General features: G+C 44.6%; 1 protein-coding gene across 2 annotated transcripts in view; it reads left to right on the top strand.

Moving 5' to 3' along the window:
• The window catches only part of LOC148523852 (uncharacterized), a 48280-nt gene that overhangs the window by 2216 nt on the left and 27478 nt on the right, over window positions 1–18586 (top strand). For both annotated transcript variants that reach the window (XM_088472664.1, XM_088472663.1), the window contains exon 2: window positions 14963–15115. In XM_088472664.1, the coding sequence (XP_088328790.1) occupies window positions 14963–15115 (153 nt within the window). The remainder of the gene's footprint in view (window positions 1–14962; window positions 15116–18586) is intronic.

Here is an 18586-nt window from a genome sequence, read left to right as displayed (position 1 = left end):
CGCAAGCCCGATGGTCTTAACCATCGCGACCATCTTCCTGGCCATTCGCTATAGCTGTGGGTGGTCACCCACAGCTATACGAGCGGCCAGGAGGCCGCTCTAAAAATTAAGAAGGATGGCCCTGATTCAGAGCGAGCGCTCTGTCAGAGCATCCAGCTCTGAATCAGGGCCTCAGTTCTCCACTGTACTCACTCCTCTTTTGGCGGTCCCGCCGCTCCAGCGGCTTGCAGATGATGGTAGCTCCAACTCCAGCAGCATAAAAAATATATATTGCACACAAAACCACCATCTATCCTGATGGAGAAATCTATCCGCAGCCCTCCGAGTGTCTCACTCACAGGAGGCTGCGCGGGTCACGCGGGGCTTCAGCTGTGTGTATGATGTGTGAGCGGGAAAGATATATAGAAGTAGTCCCAAGGGATGAGTCTGGGGCAGCAATTGGGTTCAGCTCTCAAAAGTGGTCCGTGTCCTCAAATAGTTTCTCCGCACACCGGCGGTTTTTTTCAAGAGGCGGAAGTATGTGAGTGGTTGAGCATCTCTTGTACACAACCACCTTTTGTGACACGCCCACCACACTTGCATCCACTAAGCCACCTTCCTGTCACTGACCTGTCACCACCCAACAGATATTCAAGACATATCTGATACTGTGCGTCTCCTATGTATCTCAATCACAACTCCGACACTGGGCACATGCACAATGCGACTTAGACACATGTTCAGAAAAAAAAGCATTGCTCCACTGCATCTGACATTGGCAGTGTATGTGACTCAGACTCAGGGGGTCATTCAGACCCGCTCGCGAGCGCAGAACGCTCGCAAGCGGGTCGATGTTGCCCCACTGCGCATGCGCACGACGGACGTAGCTCCGTCGTGCGCATGCGCGAGACCCGGATAGCGGCGGGGTATCCGTCACTCCAGGTCTCGCACAAAAGGGGGCGTGCTGTCGATGTTGATTGACAGCACGCCCCCTTTGGTGGGCATGCCGGGGGTGTGGCTGCCAGACGGAGGCGTACCCATGGGAACGCCTACCGTCTGAAGCCTGCCCCACTGACATCACTAGTGATGTCAGTGGGAGTGATTTTGGCTCTGCTAGAGCCAAAATCACTCCAGGGCTTGCGGCAGTGAGGGTCTCCGTCGCAAGCCCGATGGTCGCGATGGTCTTGACCATCGCGACCATCATCATGGACGCTCGCATAAGCTGTGGATGGTCACCCACAGCTATGCGAGCATCCAGGAGGACGCTCCATTTTCATGGAGGAGGGCCCTGATTCAGACCGAGCGCTCTGGTCAGAGCGGTCGGCTCTGAATCAGACCCTCAGGCCTCATGTTGGGAAACAAGTAATGAACTGCAGGCTCCCCCATGATACAGTATATCAGCTGTTATAGCCCTAGGCACACACGTATATTATACTATATACAGTATAAATGTATATATATATATATATATATATATATATATATATATATATTAGGGGTGTGCATCGGCCACTTTTCGTGTTTTGTGTTTTGGTTTTGGATCTGGATCTTTCTTCGTGTTTTGGATCTGGATTGGTTTTGCCAAAACCACCCTTCCGTGTTTTGGGTTCTGGGTTTTGTGTTTTGGATCTGTATTTTTTTTTAAAAAAGCATAAAAACAGCTAAAATCTCAGAATTTGTAGGTTTTTCTGCTCCTATGCTATTATTAACCTCAATAACCTTAATTTCCACTCATTTCTAGTCTATTCTGAACACCTCACACCTCACAATAGTGTTTTTATGTCCAAAAGGTTGCACCGAGCTAGCTGGATGACTATGCTAAGCGACACGAGTGGGCGGCACAAACACGTGACCCATCTAGGAGTGACACTGCAGTGGCAGACAGGATGGCAGTTAGAAAAACTAGGCCCCAAACTGTACATAATGCAAAGAAAAAAAAGAGGTGCAAGATGGAATTGTCCTTGGGCCCTCCCACCCACCCTTATGTTGTATAAACAGGACATGCACACTTTAACAAATCAATCATTTCAGCGCCAGGGTCTGCCACACAACTGTGGCTGAAATGATTGGTTCGTTTGGGCCCCCACAAAACAAGCTGGCAATTAATGTGTCCCTGCACAAACTGGCTCTACGGAGGCAAGATGTCATCCTCATCCTCCTCATCCACCGATTCCTCACCCTCTTCAGTGTGTACATCCTCATCCTCACAAAGTATTAACTCGTCCCCACTTGAATCCACCACCACAGGTCCCTCTGTACCTTCTGGAGGCTGGTCTCCCTGGAAGAGCTGATAATTCATTTTGATGAAAATCATCTTCTCCACATTCTGTGGAAGCAACCTCCTACGCCTTTCGCTGACAAGGTTCCCGGCTGCACTAAACATTCTTTCGGAGTACACACTGGAGGGGGGGCAACTCAGGTAAAATAGAGCCAGTTTGTACAGGGGCCTCCAAATTGCCTCTTTTTCCTGCCAGTACAGGTATGGACTGTCTGACATGCCTACTTGGATGCTGTCACCGATGTAATCCTCCACCATTCTGTCAATGGTGACTGTATCATATGCAGTGACAGTAGACATGTCAGAAATTGTTGCCAGGTCCTTCAGTCCGGACCAGATGTCCAAACTTGGTCCTGCCTGCCCTGCATCACTGCCAGCGGGTTGCTTAGGATACCTAAGTTTTTTCCTGGCAGCCCCAGTTGCGGGAGAAAATGAAGAAGGAGCCGTTGACGTGTCACGTTCCGCTTCAGCTGACAGTGTGTTCACCAGCAGGTCTTTACACCTCTGCAGGCTTGTGTCGGCCGGAAAGAGAGACACCACATAGGCTTTAAACCTAGGATCGAGCACGGTGGCCAAAATGTAGTGGTCTGATTTCAACAGATTGACCACCCTGGAATCCTGGCAAAGCGAATGAAGGGCTTCATCCACAAGTCCCACATGCCGAGCGGAATCGCTCCGTCTTAGCTCCTCCTTCACTTTCTCCAGCTGCTTCTGCAAAAGCCTGATGAGGGGAATGACCTGACTCAAGCTGGCAGTGTCTGAACTGACTTCACGTGTGGCAAGTTCGAAGGGCTGGAGAACCTTGCACAACACGGAAATCATTCTCCACTGCGCTTGAGTCAGGTGCATACCCCCTCCTTTGCCTATGTCATAGGTGGATGTATAGGCTTGTATGGCCTTTTGCTGCTCCTCCATCCTCTGAAGCATATAGAGGGTTGAGTTCCACCGCATCACAACCTCTTGCTTCAGGTGATGGCGGGGCAGGTTCAAGAGTGTTTGCTGGCGCTCCAGTCTTCGGCACACAGTCGCTGAATGGCGAAAGTGGCCAGAAATTTTTTGGGCCACCCAAAGCGTCTCCTGCACGCCCCTGTCGCTTTTCAGAAAATTCTGCACCACCAAGTTTATTGTGTGAGCAAAACATGGGACGTGCTGGAATTTGCCCAGATGTAATGCCCTCACAATATTGGTGGCGTTGTCAGATATCATAAATCCCCAGGAGAGTCTAAGTGGGGTAAGCCACTGGGCGATGATTTCCCTCAGTTTCTCTAAGAGGTTGTCGGCGGTGTGCCTCTTACTGAAACCGGTGATACACAGCGTAGCCTGCCTTGTAACGAGCTGGCATTTCTGAGATGCTGCTACTGGTGACGCTGCTGCTGTTGCTGCGTAAGGTGATACATCTACCCAGTGGGTTGTCACAGTCATATAGTCCTTAGTCTGCCCTGTTCCACTTGTCCACATGTCCGTGGTTAAGTGGACATTGTGTACAACGGCATTTTTCAGGACACTGAGGACACTTTTTCTGACGTTTCTGTACAGTCTCGGTATCGCCTGCCTAGTGAAGTGGAATCTAGACGGGATTTGGAACCGGGGACACATTACCTCCATCAATTGTCTAAATCCCACTGCACTAATGGCGGATACCGGACGCACGTCTAACACCAACATAGCAGTCAAGGCCTCAGTTATACGTCTTGCTTTAGGATGACTGCTGTCGTACTTCATCCTCCTCGCTAAGGACTGTTGGAGGGTCAATTGTTTAGTAAAAGTAGTGGTGTTCCTACTTCCTCTCTGGGATGATGAACGACTCCCAGCAGCGGCAGCAGTAGGCGTAGCAATGCAGGATCCTCTGGAGGAATCCCGGATAGGAGAGTCAGTCATGCCAGTGACATGGCCTGCAGGACTACTTCCGATCCTGACTAAGGAGGAAATTGACGAGGAGGGAGTTGACGGTGTGGTTTGCAGGCACTTGGATACAACAGAACAACGGGATTTAGGTGTCCCTGGACTGCTTACGGTCTTAGCCAAAGTTTCTGAACTTGACAGTAACTTTTTATGAACGCGCTGCAGGTGCCGTATAAGGGAGGATGTTCCTAGGTGGTTGACGTCCCTACCCCTACTTATTTCACCTTTACATATGGTACATATGGCAAGACAGTTTTTGTCCGGATTTGGATAGAAATATTGCCAGACCAAAGAGGTGGAATGTTTGGTCTTCTGCCCAGGCATGACCGTGATGGGCTTTTTCATCCCACGGACAACAACTGTCTCCCCCGGAGCCTGATTTAAACAAACCACATCACCATCAGAATCCTCCTCGCCAACTTCCTCCTCAGCGCCAGCTACACCAGTATCCTCATCCTGTTGTACTTCAACAGTGACATCTTCAATTTGCATATCAGCAAGTGGACTGTGGGTGCTCCTTTCAGCACTTGCAGGGGGCGTGCAAATGGTGGAAAGAGCCACCTCTTCCCGTCCAGTGCTGGGAAGGTCAGGCATCGCAACCACCACCACACTTGGACTCTCCTTGGGGATTTGTGATATCTTCTTAGAAAGCACAATTCTTCGCTGTGCTTTTGCCAGCTTAACTCTTTTGATTTTTTTAGTGGGAGGAGGGCTTCCATCGTCATGTGAAGCTGAACCACTAGTCATGAACATACTAGGGATCGACCTTAGCCGTTCCTTGCCACTCCGTGTCGTAAATGGCATATTGGCAAGTTTACGTTTCTCTTCAGATGATTTAAATGTCTTTTTCAAGGTCATTTTCCTGAACTTTGCCATTTGGGATTGTATGTGCCCTCTACTATGACATTGGGCATCGGCCTTGGCAGACGACGCTGATGGCATGTTATCGTCTATGTCATGACTAGTGGCAGCAGCTTCAGCACTAGGAGGAAGTTGTTCTTGATCTTTCTCTATTTTATTTTTATCGGAGAAAGTTTGGTCCTCCATTTATGTTATATCAATTTGATATATACGTGCGGCTAAACACAGAAAATTATTTTTTTTTTGGTTTGGACTGGAGTGTACTTTCGGGGGTTACAGCACCCTTAAAGTCAAGCCAGCCGGCCCTTTACTTATGACACAGGCGCACGCTTGGCACTATTTTGTTGATGCACGTGCAGCTACTACGCACACAATTCACAAACACAGAAAATATTTTTTTTTTTGGTTTCGACTGGAGTGTACTTTCGGGGGTTACAGCACCCTTAATGGTCAAGCCAGCCGGCCCTTTACTTATGACACAGGCGCACGCTTGGCACTACTTTGTTGATGCACGTGCGGCTACTGCGCACACAATTCACAAACACAGAAAATAATTTTTTTTTGGTTTGGACAGGAGTGTACTTTGGGGGTTACAGCACCCTTTAACGGTCATGCCAGCCGGCCCTTTACTTATGACACAGGCGCACGCTTGGCACTACTTTGTTGATGCACGTGCGGCTACTGCGCACACAATTCACAAACACAGAAAATATTTTTTTTTTTGGTTTGGACTGGAGTGTACTTACGGGGGTTACAGCACCCTTAACGGTCAAGCCAGCCGGCCCTTTACTTATGACACAGGCGCACGCTTGGCACTACTTTGTTGATGCACGTGCGGCTACTGCGCACACAATTCACAAACACAGAAAATAATTTTTTTTTGGTTTGGACTGGAGTGTACTTTCGGGGGTTACAGCACCCTTAACGGTCAAGCCAGCCGGCCCTTTACTTATGACACAGGCGCACGCTTGGCACTACTTTGTTGATGCACGTGCGGCTACTGCGCACACAATTCACAAACACAGAAAATAATTTTTTTTTTGGTTTGGACTGGAGTGTACTTTCGGGGGTTACAGCACCCTTAACGGTCAAGCCAGCCGGCCCTTTACTTATGACACAGGCGCACGCTTGGCACTACTTTGTTGATGCACGTGCGGCTACTGCGCACACAATTCACAAACACAGAAAATTATTTTTTTTTTGGTTTGGACTGGACGGTACTTTGGGGGTTACAGCACCCTTTAACGGTCAAGCCAGCCGGCCCTTTACTTATAACACAGGCGCACGCTTGGCACTACTTTGTTGATGCACGTGCTGCTACTGCGCACACAATTCACAAACACAGAAAATATTTTTTTTTTTGGTTTGGACTGGAGTGTACTTTCGGGGGTTACTGCACCCTTAACGGTCAAGCCAGCCGGCCCTTTACTTATGACACAGGCGCACGCTTGGCACTACTTTGTTGATGCACGTGCGGCTTCTGCGCACACAATTCACAAACACAGAAAATAATTATTTTTTTGGTTTGGACTGGAGTGTACTTTGGGGGTTACAGCACCCTTTAACGGTCAAGCCAGCCGGCCCTTTACTTATGACACAGGCGCACGCTTGGCACTACTTTGTTGATGCACGTGCGGCTATTGCGCACACAATTCACAAACACAGAAAATAATTTTTTTTTTGGTTTGGACTGGAGTGTACTTTGGGGGTTACAGCACCCTTTAATGGTCAAGCCAGCCGGCCCTTTACTTATGACACAGGCGCACGCTTGGCACTACTTTGTTGATGCACGTGCGGCTACTGCGCACACAATTCACAAACACAGAAAATAATTTTTTTTTTGGTTTGGACTGGAGTGTACTTTCGGGGTTACAGCACCCTTAACGGTCAAGCCAGCCGGCCCTTTACTTATGACACAGGTGCACGCTTGGCACTACTTTGTTGATGCACGTGCGGCTACTGCGCACACAATTCACAAACACAGAAAATAATTTTTTTTTTGGTTTGGACTGGAGTGTACTTTCAGGGTTTACAACACCCTTTAACGGTCAAGCCAGCCGGCCCTTTACTTATGACACAGGCGCACGCTTGGCACTATTTTGTTGATGCACGTGCGGCTACTGCGCACACAATTCACAAACACAGAAAATAATTTTTTTTTTGGTTTGGACTGGAGTGTACTTTCGGGGGTTACAGCACCCTTTAACGGTCAAGCCAGCCGGCCCTTTACTTATGACACAGGCGCACGCTTGGCACTACTTTGTTGATGCCCGTGCGGCTACTGCGCACAAAATTCACAAACACAGAAAATTATTTTTTTTTTGGTTTGGACTGGAGTGTACTTTCGGGGGTTACAGCACCCTTTAACGGTCAAGCCAGCCGGCCCTTTACTTATGACACAGGCGCTCGCTTGACACTACTTTGTTGATGCACGTGCGGCTACTGCGCACACAATTCACAAACACAGAAAATAATTTTTTTTTTGGTTTGGACAGGAGTGTACTTTTGACGGTTACAGCACCCTTTAACGGTCAAGCCAGCCGGCCCTTTACTTATGACACAGGCGCACGCTTGGCACTACTTTGTTGATGCACTTGCGGCTACTGCGCACACAATTCACAAACACAGAAAATTATTTTTTTTTTGGTTTGGACTGGAGTGTACTTTCGGGGGTTACAGCACCCTTTAACGGTCAAGCCAGCCGGCCCTTTACTTATGACACAGGCGCACGCTTGGCACTACTTTGTTGATGCACGTGCGGCTACTGCGCACACAATTCACAAACACAGAAAATAATTTTTTTTTTGGTTTGGACTGGATTGTACTTTCGGGGGTTACAGCACCCTTTAACGGTCAAGCCAGCCGGCCCTTTACTTATGACACAGGCGCACGTTTGGCACTACTTTGTTGATGCACGTGCGTCTTCTGCGCACACAATTCACAAACACAGAAAATAATTTTTTTTTTGGTTTGGACAGGAGTGTACTTTCGACGGTTACAGCACCCTTTAACGGTCAAGCCAGCCAGCCCTTTACTTATGACACAGGCGCACGCTTGGCACTACTTTGTTGATGCACGTGCGGCTACTGCGCACACAATTCACAAACACAGAAAATAATTTTTTTTTTGGTTTGGACTGGAGTGTACTTTCGGGGGTTACAGCACCCTTTAACGGTCAAGCCAGCCGGCCCTTTACTTATGACACAGGCGCACGCTTGGCACTACTTTGTTGATGCACTTGCGGCTACTGCGCACACAATTCACAAACACAGAAAATTATTTTTTTTTTGGTTTGGACTGGAGTGTACTTTCGGGGGTTACAGCACCCTTTAACGGTCAAGCCAGCCGGCCCTTTACTTATGACACAGGCGCACGCTTGGCACTACTTTGTTGATGCACGTGCGGCTACTGCGCACACAATTCACAAACACAGAAAATAATTTTTTTTTTGGTTTGGACTGGATTGTACTTTCGGGGGTTACAGCACCCTTTAACGGTCAAGCCAGCCGGCCCTTTACTTATGACACAGGCGCACGCTTGGCACTACTTTGTTGATGCACGTGCGGCTTCTGCGCACACAATTCACAAACACAGAAAATAATTTTTTTTTTGGCTTGGACTGGAGTGTACTTTCGGGGGTTACAGCACCCTTTAACGGTCAAGCCAGTCGGCCCTTTACTTATGACACAGGCGCACGCTTGGCTCTACTTTGTTGATGCACGTGCGGCTACTGCGCACACAATTCACAAACACAGAAAATATATTATTTTTTTTGCACTTGGGGGGAGCACCCCTGATGGACAGAGCACCCCCTGGACAACACTACAGCACCCCTTTAGGACTGGGACACTGCACAGGACTTTGGAGTGGACACAGCCCCTATGGAGAACTGACTGCACAACACAGTCCAGCCAGCCCCTATGGACTTTGAAGTAGTGGACACAGCCCCTATTAACAACAGCAGCACAGCACAACACAGCCAGCCCCTATGGACTTTGAAGTAGTGGACAACAGCAGCACTACACTACACTACACTACACAGCCCTAACTCCCACCCTCCCTCTTCACTGTCCACAGCTGAGTGAGAAAATGGCGCCGACGCGGGTACCTTATATAGGATCCAAAACCCGCGAGACTCGGAAGGCGGGATGATGACGTTTTGCCTTGATTTCAGATCCGAGTCAGGCGGGAAAAGTCGAGCCTGACTCGGATCGGACTCGGATCGGGGGGGCTCGGGGGGGTTCGGATTTCAGAAATCCGAACCCGCTCACCCCTAATATATATATATATATATATTATAAGGTTACAGTCACCCTTATATCAAGGCTGAATCTAAAATAAATTGAGTTCTCCCATAGAGAATTCCTGAGAGGGGGGCATGGTGTTTAAGGGGCTACACCTCTAAAGCTATTGGATGTACAGAGCTGAAATTTGGCATGCTATTGTAGTAATGTTGCTCGGTGCTGCATGTCAAATTTCAGGGCAAAAAAAAATAAGTAAATAGGAGTATTCTAAAGTTCCAACTGCCACTTTCGGTTAGGACCACATTTCTGCTGCTTTCTAAGGGGGATTTTTGGGGATGGCATAATTCGGGGTACAGGATGAATTTAGACTTGGGGTTTGTTTTATTAGGTAGCTATTGTTCCAGTGTAGGGTGGGGTTCAGATAATTGAGAAAGTTACTGTTTTTAAACCATTACCTCACAAATGCCCTATTATACAGATAAGAAGCTTTAACTTGTTGTGCAGCCTCAGTAGGTGACCTCCAGCAGACGGTATACTGTGGCTTCACTTAGTTGCACAAGATGGCTCTCCTTTGTGGGTGTTAATGGAGGTGTGACCCAGGAGAGGTAGCAGGCATTAGCAGCGTCTGGGACCTGGCATAGGTAGCGGGAGTTAGCAGCAGCAAAGACCTGGTGGGGGTTCGGGCATTAGCGCAGCAGTGTGGAAATTAGCAGCAGCAGGACGCAGTGGCAGTGTGGTTGTTGGCAGCAAGCCTGGATCAGAGAGGATCCAGTCCCTGTCAGCCATTCTGCAGAGTTCGGCAGTGGTGCCGTTTTCAAAATTCGCACAAGATCTATCATGTGCGATCTAATGATTTGCATATTCATTAGATCATGTGCAATAGCAGACAGATGCAGGCTCGGATCAGGGAGATCCGTGATTCCTGTATCTGTGTGTAAAAAAAAATAAACACAGATGCACAGACAGATCAGTGAGATCCCTCTGTGCTGCTGTATTTAAAAAAATTAAAACCTGCGTAAAAACAGAAAAAAAAATGGAGTGACCTTCTCCCCAAAAGAACAACCATCACCGGGCTTTGGAGACCTAGTTCTGATTGTGCTAAAAACAGGGTACAAATGATATAGGGGTCCCCTGTATTAAGCACAGCCAGCACTGGGCTTTTCAGGCCCAGCCCTGGTTGCCAAAATACAGGGGACAAACAATGTAGGGGTCCCCTCTATTTAGCACAACCAGCACTAAGCTCTGATCTGGTCCTGGTTCTGGAAATACAGGGGAAAAAATGCATAGAATTCTCTCCAAAGCCCGGTGCTGGTTGTTCTTTTGGGGCGGGGGCCGAGCCGTTTTTTTTTAACACTTTTATTAATTTTTTTACACAGATGGATCTCACTGATCCATCCATTCATCAGTGTCTTTTATCACAGGTGCTTTCCGCATGGATCACACTGATCCGTTCGGGCGTCTGTGTTTTGATCCATGAAGGGATACTAGGTGAGTATGTGAGATAGTGAGTGTGTAATGTCCTTTATTTAAATTCTTTTGCAATGGTTCTGCAGGTACCTGCAGGCCCATAATGCCCTGCATGCTGGTGTGTGTGGTTCTCCAAGTACCAGCATGCGGGGAATGCTTGCTGGGACCTGTAGTTCTCCTGCAAAAGACAATATTATTTATTCTTTCTTTGCACTACACTATACACTGGCACCCACTGCTCCAAGGGTGCCAGGGATAGCCCTGGGCTATCAGCCTAGGCCTGGGGAGCCCTGGACAGAGGGACTCCATTAATTGGTGGTCCCCACCTACCCAGGGATCCCTGGTCTGTGCTGACTAGTGGTCAGGGGTAATGCTTTGGCCCAGTGACCCTGTGAAAGGACTCCCCTGGCTGTGGCATTACTCCCCTGCTAGAGAGGGTCCGGTGCTGGTTATGGTTAATACAGGGGACCCTACACTTTTTATCCCCTGTATTTTCAAAACCAGGACCAGCTGAGCTGAGCCCAGTACTAGTTGCGCTAAATATAGGGGACCTCCACATCTTTTGTCCTCTGTATTTTGGCAACCATGACTGGCTCTGAAAAGCCCAGTGCTGGTTATGCTAAATACAGGGGACCCCTATGTCATTTGTCACCTGTATTTTCACAACGAGGACCAGCTGTGAAAAACCCGGGGGGCTGGTTGTAATTTAGGGGTGGGGGACACACCATTTAAAAAAAATTAAATTTCACTTGTTTTCCTTTTTTTTAACACAGATGCATGGATGGATCTTACTGATCTGTCTATGCATCTGTGTCATTCATTTTTTTTTTTAGATGCATGCTGCATGGATTGTACTGATACGTGCATGCGTCTCTGAATCTTTTTTTTACACAGATGCCTTCATCACAGATCTCACTGATCCATGCATGCAGTCAGCTATCTTTAGATCTGCACAATAGTTCTTATGTCAAAATGTGCTGCTTAAGCACCATATCGTGTACTGGAGTGATGGGGAGAGAAATCGTTCATGAAATTGCATCATGAGCACATCGTTCCATGTGTAGGGGCCTTAAGAAGCAGTTCAAGGCTGGGACCAACAGCACCAGTGAGCCCCTCTGCCCCTGTGCACTGCCCTGCTAATGCCACTGCTCCACACCCCCGCTGCTGCCCCTTTGCAGTTCCCTACTGCTGCCACTGCCCCACATGCCTGCAGCCTGCCCTCACAGCCGTCTCTCCCTCTGCACTCACAAAATGCAGCTGCTAATTCACAGAAATGTGTGCTCATTGGAATACACATGCAGTCTATGCAACTGAGGTCTGAGTAGAAGATAGAGCTGCATACATGGGATAAGAGTGGTGTGGATGGGGGGAGGAGAAAGAGTGGAGTAGACAGGGGAGACAAAAAGGCTTGGAGAGGGGGAAGATTAAGCAGTACAGGTGGGGGGAAACCAAAGCACTTCAGATAGGTGGAAAACAGTGGTGCACATGGGGGGAAAACAGCAGCACAGATGGGGGAGACAGAGTGGCATTGTTTGTGGAGACACAGACACGTGTATGGGGTGGTACAGAGTGCCATGGATGCCGAAAGACTGAGCAGCACAAATGGGTAAAGACAGATTGGTACTGATGATAGAATACAGACTAGCACAAATGGGAGAACACAAAACAGTAGGGATTGGGGAAGAAAGATTGGTGCGGATGGGAGGGAGACAGAGTGGTGCAGGTGGTGAGGAGACAGAGTGGCATGGTTGGGGGGGACAGAGTGGTGCAGATGGAGGAAGAAAGAGTGGCACAAATAAGGGGAAGACAGAGCGGCATGGCTAGGGGGAAGGTAGTGGTGCAGATAGAAGGAAACAGAGTGGCACAGATGCAGGAAGACAAGGCCGCGAGGATGGGGAAAGAAATATAGGTGTGGATGAGAGAATACAGAATAGCACAGTTGGGAGACCACACAGCAGTAGGGATTGGGGAAGATACAGTAGCATGGAGATGAAGATACTGCACATGCATAGAGTTAGCAATTAGGGAGCTGAATGTGTATTCAGAATGAGATTGATGTAAGGAGTGAGAAGGATGTTGGAACCCAGTGGGATTGTTGAGGTGACCTAATGGGAAGATTGAGATTGTGGGCACTGAGTGGGATTTGTGTGCCGCATAACTGCTCAGACTTAGTTGCATAGACTGCATGTGTGTATTACAATGAGCACACAATTCTGTGAATTAGTAGCTCCACCATTTTGTGTGTGACAGCAATCTCACTCTGTGAGAGTGCTAAATCTGCAGTTAACCACAGGGTGTGATGGCATACCAAATCTGTATTGTACAAGGAACACGTCCATTAAGGTGTCAGTCTCAATGATCTGAATTTCATTGCTTTTTTTAGCTTGAGAAGCAGAAATTCAGTGGGTTTTGTGAGATTTCAGATCAAGTCTAATAAGCCTTAATGGGGTATGTGAAACCATAAGGTTTTTTGTCTATGGAATATATATAGGAATATATACATGTATATATATATATATATATATATATATATATATATATTATGTACTGAATGTGCTTGTACATAAGACCCCATCATTTTTTAAAGAATTTATGTCTAGTTATTAACAGCAGAGTAGTGGTCAAGAAAATAATAGACAAATGAAAAAGAGAAAAATAATAATAATTACATTTCTGGGCTGTCCCCTAATGTGTGATGTCCCAGGTGTGTGCCTAAGAAGGAAAGTAACAAGAATAAGGAGAAAGAGATGTTTTTTTTCTTCTTTGTTGTGAAGTATAGATATACTTGATACTTTCTAAAAGAAAGGTTTACCTCAAATTGAGCAATGTACTGTAAGCTTACAATCATTTTTGTAATCAGTCAAATACTATGGTCCAGATTCAAATAGTCGCAGGTTGTGTCATACAATGTCTAGTCCCAGGTAAAGTGCCCCAGAGGCAGCAGTTAATGCTTACTTCTGCTTGTATCTATGGAAGGTGCAAGCAGATAAGCGTCAACTGCTGCCTCTAGGCTGCTCACCAGTTGATCATGGGTCTCTAATTGAATAGCTCTGTGCACTTTACCAGTAGGAGAGACTGTGTGACACAAGTCATGGCTATTTGAATCTACCTTTATGTCTTATGGTAATTATAATACTTTTATATAAAATATAAATATAAACATAGCACATGTTTACAGTAGATACTATTTATGAACTATTTCTGTCAAGCACCTTTCAAATGTATGTGTACAGGGGAACAACATTCATCACTTTAGATCAATATTTTACTGCAGTAGTTAGGAAATACATTACCATTAGAATGTGGTGTGAATGTGAAATAAGGTATATACCACCCTTAAGTAAAATGCTTTGAAAAAAGTCAGATCTTGCAACTAAAATATTATAGTTAAATAATAACAGTAACACAGCATGTGCACAATCTTTGAAGGCTATTAGTTTGATAAATATTGTACATTGTTATTGCTTTTCCACATTAATTGAAATTTGGTTTAATTGTATTTTGTTATTACAAAGACATATGCTGTTTTGTGTCAGTACTAAGTGCTTACTAGCTTAAGAGCATAGCTACAGAATAGATGAATGCCTAAGTCTTTTTACTTTAATGTGTTGCTCTATGTTTATATTTGCAGTTTAAAAAGCTAAATAAGATTTCATGCTTCAATTCTCCGTAATGCTTCTATGAAGGTTAAGGTTTAAATCAGGGTAAACTATTATAGAATACAATGAAATAAACTGCATTTGTTTAAATATGCTGTAAATTTGTAGTGCCATTTATTTGCTGAAAAAGTCAGTAGTACCATGGCACTTTGGACATGAGGTGACTGATAGAGTACAAAGCATACAGTATATCAGGTCACCAAGAATACACTGTGCAACAAATACTTGTAAACTCATAAAACTTCTGTTAAAATGTTCTACTCTCTGTTACATTTGTAAGTAAAATATCTTGTGTACGGTTAATGGTTGATGCAGTTTATTTATCCAGTGGCCTAAAGAGATATATCACTATGTTGAAAAACAAATATAAAATAATATCATAGAGCAAGGAACCTAACACTGGAGTTTTATTGCAGGATAAATCTGAATGTTAGGAATGCAGCAAGAGACTGGCAAGTCATGATATGAGTTTTGTGCTGTATTATGCTCGGGAAACATTGCCTCAGTTTATTCTACTTATAATGTAGAATATCAGGGAAACCAAGTCTAAAATGTGTTTATTTTATTTGCAGGAGATGTACCCTACCAGTCCACTGTATTACCTACCTCAACGTTTGTTTCGCTCCCTGTCTTGAAACCAACCACTGCTGTTACTCAGACTGACCTGCCTGTAACTTTTCTCACTAACACAGAGCAGTCTGATGTGCCACCAACACAGGACCCAGGTACAGTCATACTAGCAAGGTGCAATATCTTATTTACATGTATCTGATGTAAAACAGCATTCTCAGGTACTGTAGGATGAACTGTTCCAACTACCCAGGGCAACATTCTACAGGATCCAAGATCATTTTATGAATATTGTTGCCATGAAAGACAAATCATACAATTAACCAACTGAATAACCACTGAAAACTGCTCTAATTGAGGGCACATTATTATTATTATTATTATTATTATTATTATTAGTAGTAGTAGTAGTAGTAGTAGTAGTAGAAGTAGTAGTAGTAGTAGTAGTAGTAGTAGTAGTAGTAGTAGTATTATGTCTCAAATCTTCCACTTTGCTGTATGCAAATAGTAGTGAATAAATACTTATGGTGCATTAAAACTATTGCTCATTTTGAACAATCATACAACATAAAGAGCCAAAAGCAAAGAGAACTACTGAAAATCTTGGAGATTTTATGATTTTCTAGATTAGACAGTTCACCTTTTTATACAGCATAGGGGGAACAATTAGCTGCCATAACCCGTCTTTGCGCGTTAAAGTGCTTTAAATGTTTTTGCGATATTCAATTAGCCCTGAAGTTAACACATGATAATACTTTTTAGGATTTAACACAAAATACTTTTCACCACCTCAAGCAGGTGAAAAGTTAGGGAAAATCCCTATTTTAAGTTAAAAATGTCTGGAATTGGTTCAGAACGACTGTGACACTCTTCTTAATGACTAATTAGGCAAAAATATTTTATTTACTAGCCTAATTTGGCCAATGTCATTTTTGGGGTGAAAATGTGTAAACTTCAGGAAAATGGGTTCATTGATTTGGGACAGGTATATGGGGGTGCTATATGAATGGGACAAGTGTTTTTAAGATTGTAGGTGGGCGTTAGAGGCATATTTGGAAGGTTTTTAAAAGTGGCTTTAAATGACACAAATATGTTCTTATAGGCATTTTTATATACCCCCAATTTAAGTAGAGAATTTATTTTGCAAAAAAAAAGTGCTTTTTATCTATGCAAGAATTACCGTGCCCAAGGGCCCCCCTCCCCCTGTAGGGGTCGTATTCCAGACTGTGCACTGAACTGTACTTTGTTATTCTATTAGAGAGTCAGTTATCTTGTGGAGCAGAACCACTGATAAACATCGATTCTTGGTTTGCTTCTATAGGAACTACACCAATATTTGCCTAATGGTTAGCCAAGCAACTGTGGTGGCTGGCCACACCCCCTCTGGTGGATAACCACACACCTTAAGCATGGGCTTCTGCTACTTTATTCCCCTGGTGGGTTCTTTATGCCCCAGTCCGACACTGTGTAGCTCTCATATAGTCCAATATGATTTCAACCATCAGATTATATTTCTAGTTTTGAATTCCAACAATTCATCATTTGATTGCTTAGATTATATATAGGCCATGTGGAAGCAGTCATTTTATAAAATTGAACATAAACCATTTATCTGCTGCTCCCTGAATAATGTTAACCATCTCTATGCCTACAAGACTTTGACAGCCTTAATTAAAGTTATAGGGCCTGATTCAGAGGTGAACGCTATGTACACGCAGTGTCGATATTCATGTAATTGAGTGATTATTTGCTACTGCGCAGCACCAAATATTCTGAAAACCCCTGTGGTGCATGCATTGACCTGTGTGTATGTACAAATTAGCTTTTGCGTATGTGAACGCTGGCATCAGATATGATGAGGGAAACCATGGGCGTTCTTGGGTTGTGACTGGGAAGTGACCATAACTCGCCAATGGGAAAAATATGTTCCACTGGAGTGTTATGGTAGTGTTGCGGGCATGTCAGTGAAAGCTGCTGCATTCCTAGATGCAGAGTCGCAGCCTCAGAGAGCATGTTCAGATGGAGACACTGCACCTGCCACAGGGCAAGGGCCAATGGTGCATGTTATGGTGCACTGTTGGTGGAGTATCTTGGTGTTATACCAGGCAGTAATGATGAAAGTGGCCATTTCAGTGCTTACACATTCAGGTGCATGAAAGTAGCATTTGCATTATAGCCACTGCTGCTCAGCAAACAGATGTAGCCGTGACTGTTACTGCATGCATCTCTGATCAGGCCCATAGTCAGCAGCATCCATTTGTACAGTATTTTAAGTTGAACTGTTATTTCTGTAGCATTTTTATGATGACTGTTCTAACATACAATACATTGCTAGTTTAATAACTATTAGTTACTCAACTGAAAAACGTGACATTATTTTTTACTTCGCCGTTAGATATATATTATTAAAATATTTTGCATAATTATAGCTCTATATCTCTGTTAATTGAATTTACAATTGAAAACTTCAACTAAAAAAGCAATAAAACAAAACCACTAATGGTAGATTCACCAGGAGTGTTAAACAAGATAGATTGGTTGCTGGTGTAATTCCTAATTCCACCGTCTTGTAAAATAAAGCTTTTTAATTATCAGTTCCAATTCATTTGTGTTGTCCAATTAAAATAACTGCTTGGTAAAAGTCCAAGACCTGAATGTGAAACTAAATGGTTTGATTTGTAGCATTTTAATTTGTCACAAGGTTTTCCGCATTTTAAGCACTGCATGGGTTTGTTAAAGAAAAAAAGTGCAGAGCAGTTACACTGACTAGCGTGACTTAATTGCTCCATTATTCCGCTTACTGTACTATTAATTACAAGCTGTTTCTTAAGCAGGAATTGCTTGGGTTGCCGTGTATTATCCGTGCAGTTTTCACAGTGCAAACTCAGTGGCTAAATGTGCTTTTAAACAATACTGAGCTTTGTGCAGATTACTTTTCAAAAATGTGTTATATAAACATGAATAATGGATTGAAAATGCTTCATTAAAATATCTACTAAATTAGCTATCAAGACACAAATGGAAGCAATCATTTACCTTTGATGACTATGATAATTTATATTACACTGCTTCAAATCTACAAATTATATACCAGTACAGCACCTGGTTTTATTTTAAACACTATATCAGCTGATGTCAGCCCTCCCTAACCATGCAGTTAACCATAATCATACACTTATTTAAAAGAATGACACAGAGGTAAATATTGGTGGGAAAAAAAGGGTCCACTTTATTTTAAATTTTAAGTTAATGTAGTTAAAGAAAGTATGGTAGAGAAGAAAGAATGGTCCCACTGACAGTATCACCATCTGCAAAATTAACACCCCTAGATAGGAGGCCTTCAACCAACCCATTATACTCTACTCATGGGATCCAACTCCCATATCAATGACACAGAGACATAAGGCCCACCTGGACTATTGGTGCCACTGACCCCAGTAGGGTAGAATCAGCCTAGCCCATGTATTGGTGGGGAGAGCACCTCAAGAATTATAGTAAAACGGTCACTGCAGCTGTTCTTTTACACCATTGAGGTTTAATAAAGCTGAAACCACCGCCATACTAAACAACTAGTACCTCCCTGACACCCTTCATCAAGTCTTCTAGAAACAGGAATATACCTTCCT

This window comes from Taudactylus pleione, unplaced genomic scaffold, assembly GCF_031769625.1.
Source record: "Taudactylus pleione unplaced genomic scaffold, aTauple2 ptg000127l, whole genome shotgun sequence".
Lineage (NCBI taxonomy): Eukaryota > Metazoa > Chordata > Amphibia > Anura > Myobatrachidae > Taudactylus > Taudactylus pleione.
The sequence above is the reverse complement of the archived record's forward strand: the minus strand, read 5'-3'. Positions and strand labels throughout refer to the sequence as shown.